Consider the following 19,096-nt stretch of genomic DNA (forward strand, 5'->3'; position numbering starts at 1 on the left):
CGAGTCCCACAGGCTGAGTGTGCGTTGGTGTCATTTACTCCTGTACGTGAGCTCAACTGTGCTGCTGTTCTGGTCTGGTAGCTTTACACCAGCATACAACTGCTTTGCAGGGTAGGGGAGAATGAGGACCCTCCTCTGCAGGTTTCACATAGGCTCCCCTCTGGGCGGCTGGGCAGCAGCATTTGCAAATACATTTGGATTTTTTTTTTCAACCCTTCACCCTTCTTTGCGCACCTCAGTTCCCTGTTAGCCTCATTTTAGTGAGCGGCAAGTGGCTGACGGTTGGCGCAATAAATAGCAAACACGGAGCAAAATGCGAACAGCAGGCGGCGTTGCAAACGCGTTTAAGGGAACTTTGGAAACGTCCGGAGTTAGGCCCTGTCCATCCCGGCTGTGCCGAGTGTGCGCTGCAGCGCAGCCACCCCTGCAGCCATGCGAACGAGCCTGGGCCAATGGACCAGCTTTCCAGCTGCTCCTGCTTAGGCCCTTATAGAAGAGGTGACATTTTCCCAAAGGCCTCAGCTCCCACTGGGACACTGAAGGCCAGATTCTTAAGGGAGCTCAGTTGCCGGCCAGCACCTGGCGCGCTGAGCTCTCTGCCCCGGTTCCAGGGCTGAGCCCTTTGGTCTACATGAGGAAATCCAGGAATTTAGCAAATGTGGGAGTGAATTTTTGGAACTCATAAGAACGGCCTCACTGGATCAGACCAAAGGTCCATCTAGCCCAGTGTCCTGACTTCTGACAGTGGCCAGTGCCAGGTGCTTCACAAGGAATGAACAGATCAGAGAAACATCAAGTGATCCATCCCCTGTCACGCATTCCCAGCTTCTGGCAAACAGAGACTAGGGACACCATCCCTGCCCAGCCTGGCTCATAGCCATTGATGGACCCATCCTCCATGAGCGTATCTAGTTATTTTTTTAACCCTGTTATGGTCTTGGCCTTCACAACATCCTCTGGCGAGGAGTTCCACAGGTTGACTGTGCGCTGTGTGAAGAAATACGTCCTTTTGTTTGTTTTAAACCTGCTGTCTGTTAATTTCATTGGGTGACCCCTAGTTCTTGTGTTATGAGAAGGAGTAAATAACACGTCTTATCCACCTTCTCAACACCAGTCATGATTTTATAGACCTCCTCATATCCCCCCTTAGTCGCCTCTTTCCCAAGCTGAAAAGTCCCAGTCTTATTAATCGCTCCTCCTACGGCAGCCGTTCCACACAGCTCGCTGGGGAAAGGTCACCGGGTGCTAGTCAGGGTGCAGAGTGGTCACCCACCGCTGCCCCTTGGCCAAGACCTTTGACATCCCTGCCCAAAGGGGGGGGAGGTTCCTGGGGAAAGGGCTGGGGGGCTCTTTGGGGAGGAGCCCTGGAATTTAGCAGGTGGAGAAAGGGCTTGTGTGCACCTGGGGGAGCTTGTCCCGCCTCTGCCCTGGATATGGGGAGGTCGCATCTCGGGGGGTGCCCCCCTTTGGCTAAGACGGGGCCTTATCTGGAGAAGCAGCTGCGCCCCCACGGGGTGGGCCGGGGCAGCACCCGCAGCAGCCCGTGGTTTGGGTGGGGCGGGGCGGGGCGGGGCCGCACCTGGCTCTCGTGGGCGGGGCGGGGCGGGGCCGCACCTGGCTGTTCCCCGCCCCCGCCCGGGACGCTGGCTGCTCGCTCCCCGCCCCTGCGCGCATGAGCTCGCTCCGCTCCGGCTGCTTCCCGGGAGCCCCGCTCGCTCCCCCGAAAGCGACAAACCGCCGGAGCCGGGGACTCGCTGCTGCCCCCCGGCCCGGAGACATGGGAGCGCCCCGCTGCTGGGCGCGGCGGGCTGCGCTCTGCTGCGCGCTGCTCTGCGCGCCCTGGCTGCCTCTCGGCTGGGCAGGTAGGTGGGGGCCCCGGGGGGGGCAGCTTCTCCCCCTCGCCAGCGCCTCTGGGGAACGCAGCAGGACCGGGGAGCCCCCCCCCCGGGGTACCCCCCAGCCCGGACCCCGCTCCCAGGCTGGAGCCGCGGTCTGGGCTTGTTGGAAAGGGAACCGCCCCGCTCAGCGCACCAAGGGTCTCTGCCCCCCGCCCTGCGCAGCTTGCCAGGGCAGCGCCGAGTTTGTTTACAAACCATCCCAGGTGAGGGGGCTGAGCCCTCCTGGCTCTCCTGCCGCTGGGGACGCTGCTGGCTCCTGGCTCAGGCTCCTCCCAAGTCCCCGGGTTCAGGGGAGCCCTTTGCAAGGCAGCAAATCCCTCCTGGGGCTTGTGGTCAGCTGGGCTGTCAGGCTGGGGCTGCGCTGGCCTGGTTCTGTGACCCATTCCCCCACTGGCCCACGACGGGTGCCCGCCCCTAAGCTGTGACCCTGCTCAGAGCCGATCTGTGCCTGGTGCCCAGAGCAGCCCTCGTCCGAAGCTCCTTGCTCTGGGGCAGACAATGGACAAGGTTCCCAAATATGGTTATGACCTGAGATCCAAATCCGGCCCTCGGTTTGTGGGGTTCTCTCTTCGGGGGTTGGTACCTATTTGTGCAGGGTCCCTTTCCTTGCTGTAACTTCCAGCTTCAACTGTGCGCCTGTGTTTTCCTGCCTCCCGGGGGACTCACATGATCCCTATGTTCTCACCATGCAAATCCAGCACTTGTTTCATTCCCCCGAACAAAATGCCTGGGAGAGATTTCTAGCTCTGAGGCCCACAAGAGACCTAAATAATTCCTGACCGAGTTCTCCAGCTCCGCTGATTGCCTGCCAATCGGGGACGAGCGCTTGCAGAGCCGCTCACCTTCCTGCAGCTGGGACTTTCCTGCTAAGAACTGGTGAGAGGGGGGCTTCAGATCCTAGGGCGACACAATCTGTGTGTTGTTTTTTTCCCCCTCCGGCTGCCCGATCCCTACGGTAAAGTACCAGAACAGGCAGCATTCAGCAAAATGTCTGATTCTGTGTCTCTGGGCCTGGCAGGATAAAAATAACTTCAATTCTAAACCTGCCTGAAACCCTGAGAACAAAGTCCTACTTCCCCATTGGTTACTTACAGGTTTCTAACTGCTAGGCAAAGACCAGTGTTAGCACCAAAACCCTGTATCCATGGCAATGTGCCGCTCAGCCTTTCGCTTATTGCAGGAAGGTAATTGCCTAATTATTTTCTTTTCCATTTTCCTGGTTTGCAAGAGCAGGAGTGGCCTGTGGGTCAGGCTCTGCCTGGCGGTTAATGGCCAGCTGGTTTGAAGGACCCTTTGTTTCAACTCAGACCCTAAGCTGCTCGTTAGCTGTCCCGAAACAATCCTTTGCGCTCCCGTGATGCCTCTCAGTCCAGCTTTTCCAAGGGATATGAAATGGTGGGCGTCCCTCCCAGTTTGCAAGGGGGTAAACTGAGGCACAGAGGTTAAGGTCCTCCAGGGCCCTAAACCTGCAGCGACCTCCATGGGTGTGCTGGGTTTTACCCAAGTGGGATCGGTGCCTAGGTTTTTCCAAGGTGATTGCTAATTTTGAGCTCTCAACTTGTCATCTGGGGCCTGATTCTTGGCAGTGCTGAGTGCCCCCAACACCGGCCGTTATCAGGGCAGTGAGCACTCCATCCCCCCCAAACAACAGGCCCTCGAGGGCTCAGGTGGACACCCGGAGCTGGTGGTGCCCGGAGCCCGTGAACCTCTCCTGAAAACTTAGTACCAAGGCCCCAGTGCTATGAACACTGAACACGCGGCCCACGTACCTCCTGCCGCACGAGTCGCCCCCTCGGCTCCGGTGCTTTGAGTTCAGCCCAGGCCTACGTGGGCTTTGACGAGGAATCCTGCTGTCGTGACGCCAAAGGGCCTGTTCTAACCACTAGATCACGCAGCCTCCCCTCTGCCCCCTCCTTACTGGCTATCACCACTTCCATTTCGAACAAATAACGCAGGGGCAGGAGAGTTCTCCTCCAAAAATAAAGATGAGACGCCCCTTCGATACCTGGGTGACTCACTTCATTTCCCCCGGGCTATTTTTTTAAATGTTGGGCCATGATGAATAAATGCGGGGGACGGGCAGGCACGGTGGGATCCCACGCAGGACAGTGGTTAGACTTGCTAAGTCCTATCCAGGTGGGGGTGGAGAAGGCAGTGTTCATAAGCCAGCAAGGGAGGGGGAAGGGAGCAGACCCCTCTTATAAAGAAGCCCGGCCTGGCTGCGGTTCTGGGAGGCAAAGGCTGGGGACTTCTAGGGTGGGCTCTGATTTTTTTTTTATCTTGCACTGAAATCCAGGTTCTGGTTGTACGCCCCCGCCCCCGGAGCTGCTCTCTCTGGAATTGCCCCCGGCTGTTAGCAAGGATCCGGCCGTTAGCAAGCGAACAGGCCCAGTTTGGGGGAATAGCCGCATAGTGACCTGAACTGAGATCAGGGCTCCCTGGGGCTGGGTGCTGTGCGGACCAGTATCCGGACAGTCCCTGCCCCAAAGAGCTTACAATCTAAGTAGACAAGACAAAGGGAGGAACTAATGACCCCCATTTCACAGGTGGGGAAACTGAGGCATGGAGCTATTTCAGTGGCTTGCCCGGGGTCCCCCAGCAGCAGAGCTGGCAATAGAATCCAGCTCTCCTGAGTCCCGGTGCAATGTGTTAGCCAGGAGACCAGCCTTTCACTGTCATTGATCCACCCCAGATGTACCTAATTGAATGGCTTTTACGGGTCCAATCCTGACAAATGCCAGTCACCTCCTGGGATGTGCTGAGCATTCTCAGTTGCTGATTTCAGGATTGGGACCCACAGCTGCCGTGTATCTGTGGCTGGGCCTAGGGACATGGGGGTGACTCTCCCGTGACCAGGCTTTGCAAGGAGCTAGGCAGGAGGCCGGAGGAAGCAGGCTGCCGCCTTAGGACAGTGGCCCCAGAATGTGGGGCTGGTACAGGAATCCTGCAAGGCCAACAGGGCTCTGCCCAGAGCTGGGCGCAGGTGAGGAATGCTGCAGGGTTGTCCCAGCAGCCGGAGGGAACTGCCCAGGCGGAGCACAGGGAAGTTGACCCAAATAGTTTGGGCCATTCACAAAAACAACTGGAGGTGGTGGTGATACAGCCACTGTCCCACACGCCCTCATGGCCCTTAGCCCAATGCTCCAGGCAGTCACCGGACATTTAGGGAACCCCGGGCCAAGGCCCTGCTCTGGGACAGCCTGAAACAGGCTTCTGCAGTTCACTGAACATTCAAAACCCCCTCAGAGTTGGAAAAAACTCACTTCAGGTTGAACCAAAACTGCTTGGAACCAAAAAACCCAGCAATGAGCCCAGCTCTGTGTATTCGTGCTTTGAGATCTGTGATTACAGCGGCGAGGCGTGGGTGGGGTGTGTTCTGCCTCTCTGCGGAGGGCGTACAGCATGGGACACTTATAGCTCAGGGCTGTGGCCACATGAAAATGAACATCCTGCTTTCCGAGATGGAGAAACTGAGGCCCAGATTTGCAAAGCCGTTTAGGTACTGAAGTGACTTGCCTGAGGCCAGAGAGGCAGTCGGTGTCGGAGAGCTCTGACTCTGTCTGGTGCTCAGACCTCCTGGGTCTAATCATTAGATTCTAATGCACCTAACTTCCAAGAGGGGGCAAGGGTGGGAATGTCTCGACTCTCCAAACGCTTGCCAGGGCCGTGGCGTGCTGGGGCTGAGAGGCAGGGTCAGCTCAGAGGCCCTGGTACTGTATTGTCCTTGGGGGATGCTGGCCAGGCTCCCAAGAAGCCCCCTACTCAAGTGCACTCAGGTCAGAACCGAAGCGGACGGGGCTGGGGACCGTTCTGTGTCTGTGAAGGCTTCACTTAGCAGTTCTGAGGTGCCCTTCAACCCTGAGGCCTCACGGCTCCGTGCCCCGTCCTCCAAACGGGCTAGTTACCCGGCTGCTTGCTGGGACCTGACATCTGGCGTCCTCTGGGTTTTGGCAGGAGAGTGCAAACAGCTGGAGCCGTGTGAGAGGTGCATTGAAGGAGACGCTTCCCGGAACATCACCGGCTGCGTGTGGATGCGCTGCGGAGCCGCGGAGGAGCCAGGTACGCTGGGGGAGCCTCTCTAGTTCTCCTGCCTTAACCCTTTGCAGCCTGGCCCCATGGGCCCTGCCCGCCAGGAGGTATCAAGCTGTATTCAAACATCATCATCTTAAAACTGTATCCCAAGCCCTCCGTGTGGAGCGAATCCATGGCATGGTTCTCAGCCCCTCCCTGGGCCCCGTGACCTGGGAAACGGCTGGAAACAGGCCCTAGGATTGTTCTGCTGGTGGCCTGGAAAGTACCAGTCTCCTAAGTGTTCGTGGGCCCTGTTCCTTTGAGCTGGAGTCTACGCACCCACACCTGGGGGCTGGTTTTCTGAGCCCTTGTGAAACCCCCTCTGTGAGCGTCACACTGAGCGCTTGGAAAGCCTGGCCCGCTCTGCAGGTGCCTAAACGGGTGCTGAGCCCCGGCTGCGGGCACTTTTACGCTGGTCAGGCCACAGGCTGGCTCTCTCTCCCAACACCAACGCCCGCGATGGGTCACACGCTGCGCCCATCACCATGATTCCACTGGCAATGGCTTCAGGACAGATTTCCCGGCTGCCTTTCCCGGCGGGGGTTTGTCCCCGGGCTGGACAGGGCGCTGTGGTTGCATTGGGCTCTGCTAGCCGGGCGGGGGGTTCAGCTGAGCGGTGCCCCTGGCTGCTTCCTCTCGCGCTGGCAGGTCAGTGGGGAGTTTGTTGCCCTTTGACAGCTGAATTCCAAGCTTTCTAAGTGACTCAGTGATGGAAGGTTTCTTCCCTGCCCACCTAGTCACGTCCTGCTTCCCTATGGAGACCGTCTCGGCGAAATCGCCCTGTCTCTGGCTGCTGGGGAACTCCCCCACCCCGGCTCAGCCCTCTAGCGGAGGTGACACCCCGGTGTGGGCAGAGCTCTCCTCCTGGCGGGGTAGACAGAGGGCATGGAGGGGCCCCGGCTGGTTCTGTGAGCTGAGGCCTGGTTTCCCTGGCTGCTAGTCAGCCGCCTCTTCCCATGCAGCGCCCTGCTCGAAAGCCAAGCTGAGGCCAGGCTCAGCAGCCTGCTGCGAAAACCTCTGTGGTGCAGCGAGGAGCCCGCCCAGAGGGAGCCGCGAAACGCAGTGGAGAGGCAACAGCTGGCCTGCTGCGCTCCGATTAAGATGGGGGAGAAGTGTCTTAGTGGGGGCCCCTCCCTAGTCACATCACCCCCCCCCAAAAAAAAAATTACCCAGCATCCCCCACACATTCACCTGCCAAAAATGCCATTTATCCTCCCACCCTGTCCTGAGCCATCGCCTCCCACGGCTCCGTGACTCACGCTCCCTGGTACCGAGTGCCACCCGCCCCCAGCTGCTTCTCTTGGCGGGTGCAGCCTGCTCCCTCCGCTCCCCCACCTTAAAGGCCTCTGGCTTTAGGCGTCACACCTCCAGCCCCAGCACCGGCCGACAGCAGCAGCGCCCCCTGGTGGCCAGGGCAGGGCTGGCGGGTTGCTAGCTCAGTCAGCCGCGGCTGGTGATGCTTAATTTGTAAAGACAGAAGTGCCGGTAATGCTGGCGTCCTCTGCACAGCATGGCCTGGCCTGCCACCGACGGGCGAGATGCTGGGCCTGAGCCCTGCCAACCCCAGGCACAAATTAAGCTCTGGTGGCCGGCAGCCCAGTTCCCCCCAGTGAGCAAAGAACAAACTCCGCTCGCTGCTTTGTTGTCTACCCCGTCCCACCCTACGCACGCTGTGGCCAGCAGAGTCGCTTTCCGCTCCGGCTGTCCCATTGCTGTGACTGGCGCACCCAGGGGATCAGGCCCAGCTGGGCAAGGGGAGGTGGGTTGTCCCTCTCAGAGCCGAGCGAGGAAAAGTGACAGAGTGGTGACTGCGTGAGGGGCTTTCTCGGGCGTCCGTGTAATTCAGTCTCTCGCTTCGGTGTGGCGTGAGCTCTCTAAGCTGGAGGCTTTGCGAAGTCCCTGCTCTGTGACCCATGGAAGACACTAGGTCTTTGCTGGGGGAGACTCTCTCTTTCACATCTCACCCTGGTGCCTTAAAGCCCAAGGCCCAGCCAGCCCTGAACAGAACAGGACGCGGCATCTTTGTTTTCTGGGTGGGTGTTGAGTTTCCGTGTCCTGTTGCTTTGGGAGGGGCTCTGGCTGCTTCTGCTGCTACCTTCAATAACAACTGATGTCAGCGGGGGAGGGGGGGGGAGAGCAGAGATAATAGAATTGAAAATCCTCCACTTCCCAAAGGGTGGGGCAGAGAACTGAGACAGAGGAGCATGCGGCAAGGGTAAGCCGACCCCACCGGCCCAAGCACATGGACCTGCAGAAAACCCAGGAGCTTAATAATACCTGCCACCTGGTTTAAACTCTTTTGGGAAGCCCCGTCTCCTTCAGTGACTTTAACTAGAGTAACCCGAGTCCATCTATTTGGAGATCACGTCACCTGCTGGTAACATGCAGCCACCTCTGGGGTGAGATGCATCAGATTCTGCTCTGCTTGCAATTCAACCATGACCTCTTGCTCCAGAAGTGGCATCTGAATGGCTTGTCTGCGTGGTCGACAAGCCGGTAGGCTGCCTCTCACTCTCCAGGAATGGGTTTCTGATGTGCCGTGCTCAGTCCAGCTGCTTGTTTGTCCAGCTATTCTCATCCAGCCACCATGTGCCAGGGTGGGCTCCTGCCAGGTTACCAGGGTCGGCTCCAGACCCTAGCGCGGCAAGCACGTGCGTGGGGCGGCCCTTTCCCGGGGGGGCGGCAGGCTGGGCCGGCGGACCTTCCGCAGTCATGCCTGCGGGAGGTCCACCGGAGCCCCGGGACGACCGGACCTGCCGCAGGCATGACTGCGGAGGGGGCGCTCGTCCCGCGGCTCCAGTGGACCTCCCGCAGGCATGACTGCGGCAGCTCAAGCAGAGACGCCGGACCTGCGAACCGTCCGCAGCCGCAGGAGGTCCAGCTGAGCCGCGTGACCAGCGGACCCTCCGCAGTCATGCCCGCGGGAGGTCCGCTGCTCCCGCGGCTCCGGGGCGTCTCCCGCGCATGACTGCTTGGGGCGGCCAAAAAGGTAGAGCCGCCCCTGCAGGTTACTGGGGTCTGCAGTGACGCTATGTAAGGGTCCGTAGCTGAAATGGTAAAATAACAACTGGCTTTCCAAAGGGGATGGAGCTAATGCAGCTGAGCTGAAACATGGGTTGTGATTTGAGTGCCATGGGATCCAATGGATCCCAGACAGGGTGGAATTTGGGGTTAGGTGTTTAATGCTGGAGAGAACCACAAAACAACAGGGGATGTGATCTCCTTGCTGTTCCTCCATCCTCCGGGAACTGAAATATCCCCAAGGGTCAGAGCCGGTCTCTGTCTCAGCCCGCGATGGGGCTCTCCCAGGACCTGGGGGAATTGTCAGTACAAAGCGTGGGCCCTAGTGGAAGCCGCATGGATCCGATGGCGGGGAAGAGGTTTGCCGCTCGTCCACGCAACGTTGCCCAGGAACGCGTCCCAGCAGGAGATCGTGTTCCAAGCACGACGCCGTCCGCACAAGCTCTGGGCGTGAGGCTGGGCAGGAGCCTGGGGGAGCAGAGGCTGCTGATGCAAAGTCGGAACATGTCAAACTCAAAGCCTGGATGCTCATTTGGGGGGGTGTGGACTTCGAGTCCTTAGGTGCTGCTTCCCCGGCTCTCGTGTGCGGCTTACCAGGCTGGCCACGTGGTCTTGCTTGTTGTCGCCCACTCAGAGCCCCCTTTGCGGGGGACTGGCAGGGCTTTCTAGGGGGCAGGTTTGCTCGGGGGAGTTTTGTGAAAGGTTTTTCCTGCTGGTTTTTCCTGTTTCCTTCAGGGCCCGGGAGCTGCATTGGTAAGGGAGACGCCACCAAGGAGACGTGCTCCATCTACAATGTCACTGCTGTGTGTCCAGGTAACTTCCCGGTGTGAACGCAGCAGCGTGAACTCTGGGTGGAGCGCGGCGCCGGGCCTCGGGAGACCTGCATTCTACCCCGGCTCAGAGGCTGTTTTATTTTCCCATCTGTAAATTGGAGATAATATTCCCCTTTCTTTGCAAGGTGCCGTGCGAGCCGATGGTCTCGGTGTAAGTGCTAGGGGATAGTAGTATTATTTATCTGCTTTCATGGAAGAGAATCCACGCTCCATTGCAGGAGCGACCGCCGTGAAACCAGTCCCAGCCGCGCTCTGCAGGAGGTGCTGTGGAGAGCGTGGCAGGAGCACTGGCTGTCAAGGCAGCTGCTAGCTACTCCTGTCCCAGCTGCTTCCAGGATCCCGTAATCACCTCTGAATAAACGTGTGCGGGAGCCTCTGCCTGCAGCTAACTGCATGCACAGGGAGTAAGCAGGGCTGCCTGTCCTGGGAGAAGGGGCAGTTCCATGGGCTCAGCCCACTGGGGGACTTGATATGTCTGACAGCCAGTTGATGTCCCCAGCTACACGAGACCCAGCTGCTCCCAGCAGGGGGCGCTGTATGGAATGGGGCAGGAGCGGAGGCTGTGGGGGGGCTCACAGCTATTCCAGTCCCAGCTGCTCCCAGCAGGGGGCGTTGTAGGGAATGGGGCAGGAGCGGTGGCTGTGGGGGAGCTCACAGCTACTCCAGTCCCAGCCGCTCCCAGCAGGGGGTGTTGTAGGGAATGGGGCAGGAGTGGTGGCTGTGGGGGGGCTCACAGCTACTCCAGTCCCAGACTCTCCCAGCAGGGGGCGCTGTAGGGAATGGGGCAGGAGCACTGGCTGTGGGGGGGCTCACAGCTACTCCAGTCCCAGACTCTCCCAGCAGGGGGCGCTGTAGGGAATGGGGCAGGAGCGGTGGCTGTGGGGGGGCTCACAGCTACTCCAGTCCCAGACTCTCCCAGCAGGGGGCGCTGTAGGGAATGGGGCAGGTGCACTGGCTGAAGGGGGCGTTCCAGTCCCAGCCATGGTGAGAGCCAGCGAGGAACTCTGGCCTCTAAGCACTTCGTCTTGTTCTTCCACCCTTGCCCCCTCAGCGCGGAGATCGCCCACCAAGGAGCCTCTGCGAGCGTCCACCAAGGCGCCGGAGATCCTCACCCCAGGCAAGTGGCACCCGTGTGGGCTGGGGAGGGAGTGGCAGGCTGGAGAAGAGGCAAGTTCTAATGTGCGGTTCTTGCACCAGGCTCAGGTCAGCGGGGAGGAGTCTGGTGGGGTTTGCTGAGCTGAGAACACTCACCCTTCCCTCCTGCGTCAGCCCGGAGCCGGCTGGGGCCGGGCAGTCGAACGTCTCTTCGTTCCAGAATTTCTCCTGCAGAAAGAGGAGAGGGAAGCGTGTGCTGTAATTCAAGCACAGGCCTGGCCCTCAGGACTCCTGGGCTCTACTGAGAGCGCTGGCTGTGAGACTTCTGGAAAGTCCTCCTCTCCCTCCCCCCGCTCTGTGCCTCAGTTTCCCCATCTGTACTAAGAGGGGGAATAATGACTTTTACTTCCATCCCAGGGAGCGTTTGGACGATTACTAGTCACTGCCTGAAGTGCTTCTAGGTAAATGTCAGGTGCTATACAAGGGCAGAGTATTCTATTAACCAAAGCCCTGTCACATAGGAAATAGCCCCATGTTGGGGACCTCCAAACATGTTGGTGGTGAAAGCCTAGCATGTGCTAAGTCAGGGGTGACTGACACCTCCCTTCCAGAGCTCCCCGCGCTGTGTGCAGTGCCTTGCCTGCCTTTTGTGAAGCATCCAGTGCTACATATTATGTCTAAATGATGGGCCTGACTTTTTTTTAAAAAGTGGGGGGCGGGGGGCTGGGAGACCTGTGTACTAACTTATAGGCACAGTTAACTGTGATTTGTTCGTGCAAACAAGGTCATCGCTCGTGCAGAGTATCACAAGTTGATCAACTTGCACGCTCGTTTTGCACGTGTATTTGGGGTCCAAATGTTCGGAAAAATCAGGCCTGGGCGCAAGTGAGAGAGAGAGAGAGAGAGACATCTGCTTTCACATAGAGACTCTCCCAGCATTGCTTCACTCCCCATTAAAATGCAGCCAAGCCTTGGGTGGAGCAGACCTGTGAGACAGGCATAGGAAGAGAACACTGCATCCAGCTGAACCTGCCTGGGGAAATGAAGGCAGGCAGACAGTAACAGGAACAAATTCTCTTTCCACTCCCTTGCTCCTAAATGGGCTCTTGCTGCTGGGATGGGGAACCGGGAGGGAGGCTGGGGAGCGGGAGGGCAGTGTTATGAGAAGGACTCTCTTTCCAGGAAGGAGGCGCAGGAATCAGAGAGCTTTCAGCTAATTAAAACGAGTAACTGTATCCCGGAGCTTTGTGAATTATTGATCCAGCCCATTCTCCGATGGGCAGTTGCTCTCTTTAGCAGAGCAGCCGACGGCTTCTCTTCCCAGTCCTCCCATTCCGCATGCAGCTGGTTCTCTCTCTGCTCCCAAACATGCACATACAGCCTCTGCTCTGCAGTAAACTCTCTGCTACAGGAGGTGGTGTGGCCAGAGGAAAGGGCTGGCGTAGGGAGAGCACTGAAAGGGTTAAACTCCATTCACTAAACAGTCTCCTTACAGGGACCCCTCTGGAGTCTGTAGTGTGCATGGGGGGCCTGAAGTGCCCCCCCCCCTCCTCTGCATTTCACTCTGTTATAGAACATGTCAGGATGCAGAGCGCTGCTGCTGCTCTGCGGGGTCTGCCCCTTCCTCTCACCTCTGCCTACAGATGGGTCTAGTTCAACAGGCTGCTGTGTCACCATCAGCTTCAGTGCACGACACGCCATCTGGGCTTGGGAGACTAGATTACAATAGGAAGCCCAGCATGCTGGCTGCACTGGAGTGCAGCCACCTCCGGGGAGGAGGGCAGCCGCCCACTCGTACACTGCACCACAGGGAAGGAGAGATGCTGCTGGCCAAAGAGAATGAGGGAAGTGCCATGGGATCTGGAGTGACCCTCGTCCCAAACAGCCAGGGCCTCAGCTTCATCTCTGACGGCCCAGTCCCCCTGGCACTATGCTGGGGCGTTGGCTGCGAGGGCAGTGTTCTCTCTAGGTGGAATGCCCCTCCGAGTGCCTGGAGAGCTTCAGGTGAGCCTATTCCAGAGCCGGGGGCATCTCCCGTCCCTTTCCCTCCATCACTGCCCGGGGAAGCCCTGCTTAGCCGGGGCAGGAGGGGGATAGCGTACCTATTATCCGGGCTCGGGGCCCAGAAGCCTGCTCAGGTGGCCAGTAACTAGGGAGCAGGTGGCATGCTGGGAGAGGGAGCGCGGCATCACACGGGCGTGTGCGTGGCATCAGGCCCCAGTAACGTTGTTGCTGCTTCCCCCCCCAGGGACAACGGCCGGCCCCCCGCTGACAGCCACCCCCGAGTTCCGCCCGCCTGGCTTCGACTCGGCCAGCTTCGTGGGGGGGATCGTCCTCGTGCTGAGCGTCCAGGCCGTCTTCTACTTCATCATCAAGTTCCTCAAGTCCAAGGACAGCACCTACCAGACGCTGTAAGCTTCCCCCGCCCCCCACACACACTGTCTGCCTTGGCCAGGTCCGGCCCTGGGGCTGGAGAACAGCTCTGATCCCGGGAGTGGCTGGGGGCGAGCCCTGCTGTGTGTGATGGGTCGTGGAGGGAGACCCTCTGGTGCCGCAGGCTCGGGATTGACCCACCCATAGCTGTACGTGGGGCAGCTGCTAGATCCAGCCCGTAGCACTGTCCGGCTCCCATCTTTCCACCTGTTTAGAATAGCGCCGACTGCAATCCGTCTACAGCCGCCGGGGGTACGTTTCCCCCTTCCGTGGCTAGGCAGTCGTGAGCCTCTGGGGTCTCTGCACCTGCTCCCCAGCGCGCTGAGAGATCCTTGTGTGTCCGTCTCTGGCAGCTGCGCGCACGTGGCCGCGTGTGGCGGCTCCTGTGTCTTGCTCATGGCCATGCGCTGTTGGTTCGCTCTCATGCAAACCCCGCTGTGAACCTTTCCGTGTTCTCCCTCTGCCTTTTCCCCTGTCCCATCGCACTGGGGCGTCCACTCCACCTCTCCCTGCCCCGTGGAGGCCAGCGCCCCAGCGCGCTCGCTCCGTGAGCAATAAACCCCAGCCCTCCCTCTGGTGGAGTCGCTCCTGTCTGTGTGTTTCTCATCTGGTTGTTTTTCTGCCTCCTCGTCCATCTGTTGTCGCTGGTTCATCTCTCTGGTGCCTGCCAGCTGGCTTGTCCCCTGCCCGGATCATCCCCCGTCTCCCGCCGTTCGCAGCAGAGAGACAGGATCCGGGGACGCAGCCCCTAGGAAAGCTCGTTCTGCTGAGCCCTCCTTGTTCAAACCCCTCACGCTGATCGTGTCCAGGGCCTGGCCGGGGCAGGCGGGGATGGGACGGAGCTGGGAAGTGGCTGTTTGCGAGAGGGGAGGCTGGGCCGGAGTCACTGAAGCTGGGTGAAACGGTGGCTCGCTCACTCTTCTCCCTGCGTGTCTCCAGAGGCTCTGGGCTGGGCCCATTCAAGCCCCCCCAACACCCACACTCTCTGCTTCTCTCCACCTGCCGGCCCATCCACAGCCCCCTTCCCCTCTCCAGAATGAACACGCTTGGCCTGACGCCCCTGCCACGGTGCCATGCCCCATGTAGGGGCTGGCCTCTGGGCGTGCCCCAGTCCTGGGCACACCCTCGCCTCCTTTCCCCTCGGGCCCTGCCTCTCTCAGCCCCAGGCCCGGCTCAGGGACCTTCTCTCTTGGGGGAGCAGGGCCCCTGCCTCCCTTCGCCCCCCCTAGGAGAGCGTGGAGGGCAGAGGCTCGGGCTGGGCGGGGAGCTGGGCCTGTGTCTAATGTCGGGGGCCGTCCCCTCTCTCTGTTTCCCTTGCACGCTGCCCGGCGCCAGGGAGGAGAACCAGTAGGTGTTGCCGCGTGGCTCTGCTTACACGTGCAAGGCGACGGGAACCGCAACAAGAGAAAACCTCGCCCTTTCTTGGGGCTGCGTGGGGGTGGGGATGGGGATGGGGGGGTCTCCAGGGCAGCATGGTAGCCCAGCCTGCCCCCCTCCCTGGCTGTGTGGAGGGGACATGCAGGCCTTGGCTAGCCCGTTGGCTTGTATTCAAATGCTGCCTCCTTGCCCGGAGGCAGGGCCGAGGTGCTCCACTCGGGGTGGAGCGGGGTAACGCGTCCCGTTAAATAGCTAGGGGGCTACCCAGTTCCTATCCACCACCACGGCCCACTGCTGTCCCAAGCATTTTCTTGGCAGGCGTCTGGCCGTCTCTCCCCGCTACCCCAGCCTGTGCGCTACAGCAAGGCTCTCTGCTGTCATAGCAGTTCTCAAATAAGCTCCTTTGTGGACTAGGAATCCCCCCCCTCCCGCCCCCAAAGCGTCCTCAGTCTGACTCCAGCTTGGCTTGGTGCAGCCAGGCCGGGGTGAAAGCCTGTGCTTTCCCCAGCGCTCATGTGGCCCTGGTGAGGGAGAGTGGAGTGGTGGAGTTAGAGTGGGAGTGCTTGGTTCTGTTCCTGCCTGTGCCACTGCGCTCACTGCAGAACCTCTGTGCCTCAGTTTCCCTGGCTGTCCAGTAGTAACGGCTACCTGTAACACGCTGTGGGGTCCTTGGCTGGAAGACGCCAGAGATGGCGTTACAGGGGCGAAGCAGCATGTCATATAACAATGAGAAGAGCCTCTGTGTCCCACTGGGAGAAATTCTGCACGGCCCTTCTCCCTGCAGTCCCACGTATGCTCAATGGAGCAGGCAGGGGCTGTTCTCTTAGCACTGTAGTGCCTAGAAGATCTGAATAAAATCAGGTCCCCCTGGTGTCAGGAGCTGTACAGAGGCTCAGTGAAACACAGACCCTGCCCCAAAACGTTCACTGTCTTCAATAGGGAAGACAAAGAGTGCAGGAGAGGAAAGATTATCCTGGTTTTACAGAGGGGGAACTGGCTCCCTGCGAGCCCGTCGGCCAGACTTTTCCAGTGAGCTCAGCCCCTCATGCGCTGGGCACTTTTGAAAATCTGGCCTGAAGTGTGTGCCGCCCGGTCTCGATGGCACAACCAGAAATGGAATCCAGGTCTCCTGAATCCCAGCCCGGTGTGTTATCCCCGAGCCCATCAGCCCCCCCCAACTGGGGTGAAAACCGGGTCCAGCTCAGAGTGGGTCTTGTGAGCTCTCCCTCCGGCGATTCCTGCTGCCGGGGCTAGTCGGGGAGGCAGCGAGATGCCTGCCCCTCGTGTCCTCTTTTCCCCCGTCCGAGCCCTCCCAGGAGCAGTTTCCAAATAATCCTGTCCCTTCATTTCTCACTTGATTGCTGAATCCCCAGGAGGATTTTTGTTCTCTTCATTCCCCGTCCCCCCACGTGGCAGGGCAGGCGATGCTCCGAGCAAGGCGTTGCTGGCTTGCTGTGGGGCCATCTCTAAAATACCGGGCCCTCCTGGCCACTGGCATCCCCTCCAGCCAGCGGCTGCCCGCTCTGTCTGGATGGCAGCCGCTGCCTAAGAGCGGTATCTCTCCTACAGGCAGCTTAGCGGCAGATGGCTCTGAACCCCGGGCCAGCAGCACAGCTGCCAGTTGCGAGGGGCAGGTGGGATGGTTAAAGGGGCATGTACCCACCCCTCCCCGCTCCCCCCCAGCCGTCTGTGTGCTCTTGCTGTGTCGTTGTGTTGCTGTGTGGGTCCCTGGGGGCGCAGCTGGGGGCATGTTGTGTGCAGTGGGCCGCAGCCTTGTGAGCGCGGAATTAAAGCTGCACGGTTTGATTTCTCCGGGGTGACTTTGTTGCTGGGTGGATCCCTGCGTGGGCCGGAGGTGGGGGGGGGTGTCGAGGACAGCTCAAGGCGTGGAAATCCCTTGGCAGAGTTAGACCGGCCCGTGCAAACTGGGCTGACCCGCTGGGTGTGGGTGGGGGCTGCATTAGCAGGTGTCTGGCTCCCCTGCCTCACTGGGCTGCAAGGGGGAATGGATGTCTGTCCAGGTGTGCACCCACGCTCCATGAGAAAGGTCTGTGGGAGAGCATCTCCAGCACCCGCTGCAGGCGTTAAGTCCTAAGGGGCCGGGGCACGGCTGAGAACATTTGGGTTTTCAAGGCCGGGGGCAGAATAACCTGCCCGGGGGAAGCAAGGAGCCCTGTCCCTGTGCTTCAGGCAGCCTCTGAGAAATGGCTTTCAGGGGGGGGGGGGGAAAGGAGCAGCTGCTGCGCATAATTGGCCTGTTTCCCTGAAAGCGGCCCTGTGTCTGTCTGCGTCTGTCTGTCCCCCCACCCCCAGTTTATTTGCCTGTCTAACTACATTACCCGCTTGGGGCCAGATCGACAGCGGGAGTCTCCGCTCCGTGCCAGCCCTGGCTTAGGGACAGAGGAGGATCCTCAGCCGAGAGCTCCCTTGGGCAAGTGGGGGTGTCCTGGCAGTGTGGGAGCTGCTATGGGAAGGGGGGTGGGTGTCTTTTCCTAAGGGCAGCGTGATTGCTTTGGTACGTTGCAAACCGTTGCCCCAGCGACAGTCTGGGTCCCCTTTGCCCACATCTCGCATCCGTCTCCTGGAGGGAGAGGCCTTCTCGTCCCCTGGAGCCGTGACCGGTTCACACCGTGGCATCTCGGCCCAGATAGGCGCTAGTTTTAGACTCCTTGCTGGGCACGGCACCGTCACTTCACAGTGGCCCTTGGACATTGCCTCCCTGGGCTGGGATTGAACCGGCGACCTGGTCGTGAAGGGTTCCTGGTGCTGCCACGCCCCTGGGGCGTCCAGTCCTGTCTGGCTCAGCAGCCTGCCGGGGTGTGGAACGGCTGCGCCGGGGGGCAGCGATGGCGGCAGCGCTCGGCCCCCGCTGGTGAGCTCTCTTCTCTGTCCCACCGCATTAGGATCTGACGGCCGCTGCCCGGGGCGGGGCGGTGAAGTGGTTTCCTGTGGGAGGAGGAATGGAAGACGAGGCGGCCAGTGCTCCGGCTGCCCTGCTTGCTCTCGGCCGTGCCCCTCTCCCTCCTCGCCGGGGCAGGGGATCTGGGCGCCGCGGAGCTATGCAAAGCGCTGCCAGACTGGGTCTTCCATGCTTGGAGCCGTGTTGTGCCCGGTAGACTCGCCACGGGGAGGGCTGGCCCCGGGGCCACGCACGCCACCCAAGGCTCAGGCCCGTCCCCAGCAAGATCTAATGTCGCTGCCTTGTTTGGGAAGCTCAGGGTGCCCTCCTGGCCCTGCTCTCTCTGGATGGACGGACCCCCCCAGGGGTGACAGGCTCAACCCACCTTCGTCCGACCCTCCACGGCTCAGCTCTGCCTCCCTGTAGCTCTGTTCCTTTCGCTCTCCCCCCGGGGGGCGCTGGTGAGCTCCCATTTCCTGCTGTAATTCCAGTGGGTGGAGGGGAGGGGGTTGAAGCTGGGTCAGCCGCTTGCCTGGGGTCAGCAATTCACTTGGCCTTCACCTTCTGTCTCCTGGGGGAACATTCCCCCCCCACACACATGCCCTGAGCTCTCTGCCCCACCCTGGCCTGTAACTTCCCACCAGCCTTCATCTTTGTAACCCCTGCTCAGTGGGGCGGACACAAGGGCTTTCCCAGGCTATGGGAGCAGCAGAGGTCTCCCCTAGGCGCAGCGGAGCTTCCTCGTGCTGTTCCTTCCAGAGATCTCAAGGGACCCACGGCTGGTTTCCTCTTTAAAGGTGGCCTAAGGGCCCCCGCCCCCGGAGGCTCCCCAGTTCATTTCTCTGGTGCCTGCCAGCTGGTGTCTCCCCTCCCCGGGCCTGATCTGCTCTCAGAGGGGGCTGGGTGTGTTATTCCCTGGGCTGGCGGGACGCTGGGCTCCGACCCCCGGCCACACAGCACGGTGGGGGGATGGAGTCATCGCACGCAGAGGAGGCAAATAAAAGCACTTTCTTTTTCTTGGATCTTTGGTGTCTGGGTCGTGTGTGGGAGCGACAGGGGCTACGTTACACCCAGTGCCCCTGTAGCCTGACTAGCAAGTTTGCTGCACCTGGGAGCCCCCTGCTCTGGTGGTGGGGGCTGGCACGTACACCTGGGACGGGGCGGTGGGTGGTTCGTTCTCACCCTCGGCCTGCTGGCAAGGGGGGCTGTTTGGTGATGGAGGCAGGCGCATGCCTCTCCCCTGTGCTGCCCTTCTCCAGGGCCAGCGGCAGGGAGCCAGGCTGCCGAACTGCACTGCTGCCCATGGGCCTGCCCCATGGCCCCTGCGCCCTGATCCTAAGCAGCAGTAAGGGCAGGGCCGGCCAGAGCGGGGGCAATTTGCCCCAGGCCCTGGGCCCCACAAGCCCTGGCCCACGGGCGGTCCGGGTCTTTGGTGGCAGGAGGCCCATCAGTGCTGCCAAAGACGCGGA

General features: G+C 60.3%; 1 protein-coding gene across 3 annotated transcripts; it reads left to right on the forward strand.

Annotated features, from left to right (window-relative positions):
* The first annotated feature begins 1,640 nt into the window (after nucleotides 1–1,640).
* CD164L2 (CD164 molecule like 2) lies at nucleotides 1,641–18,747 on the forward strand. 3 transcript variants are annotated; one of them, XM_044997901.1, is made up of 6 exons: nucleotides 1,641–1,862; nucleotides 5,853–5,957; nucleotides 9,726–9,803; nucleotides 10,875–10,940; nucleotides 13,167–13,329; nucleotides 17,632–18,747. In XM_044997901.1, the coding sequence occupies exons 1-6, from the start codon at nucleotides 1,673–1,675 to the stop codon at nucleotides 17,636–17,638; spliced, it is 609 nt and encodes a 202-aa protein (XP_044853836.1). In that variant the 5' UTR covers nucleotides 1,641–1,672; the 3' UTR covers nucleotides 17,639–18,747. The 3 variants fall into 3 exon arrangements, with proteins under 3 accessions (XP_044853836.1, XP_044853835.1, XP_044853837.1); XM_044997900.1 differs by lacking the exon at nucleotides 17,632–18,747 and adding an exon at nucleotides 14,687–14,960; XM_044997902.1 differs by lacking the exon at nucleotides 17,632–18,747 and having other exon boundaries at nucleotides 13,167–14,668.
* Nucleotides 18,748–19,096: the final 349 nt, after the last annotated feature.

The sequence above is a fragment of the Mauremys mutica genome, chromosome 23 (genome assembly GCF_020497125.1).
Source record: "Mauremys mutica isolate MM-2020 ecotype Southern chromosome 23, ASM2049712v1, whole genome shotgun sequence".
Classification (NCBI taxonomy): Eukaryota; Metazoa; Chordata; order Testudines; family Geoemydidae; genus Mauremys; species Mauremys mutica.

Coding starts and splice junctions, on each gene's coding strand:
- CD164L2 (XM_044997900.1), top strand. CDS start 1,673: ATGAGCTCGCTCCGCTCCGGCTGCTTCCCGGGAGCCCCGCTCGCTCCC. Junction 1,863..5,852: donor GCTGCCTCTCGGCTGGGCAG/GTAGGTGGGGGC, acceptor GGGTTTTGGCAG/GAGAGTGCAAACAGCTGGAG. Junction 10,941..13,166: donor GCCGGAGATCCTCACCCCAG/GCAAGTGGCACC, acceptor TTCCCCCCCCAG/GGACAACGGCCGGCCCCCCG.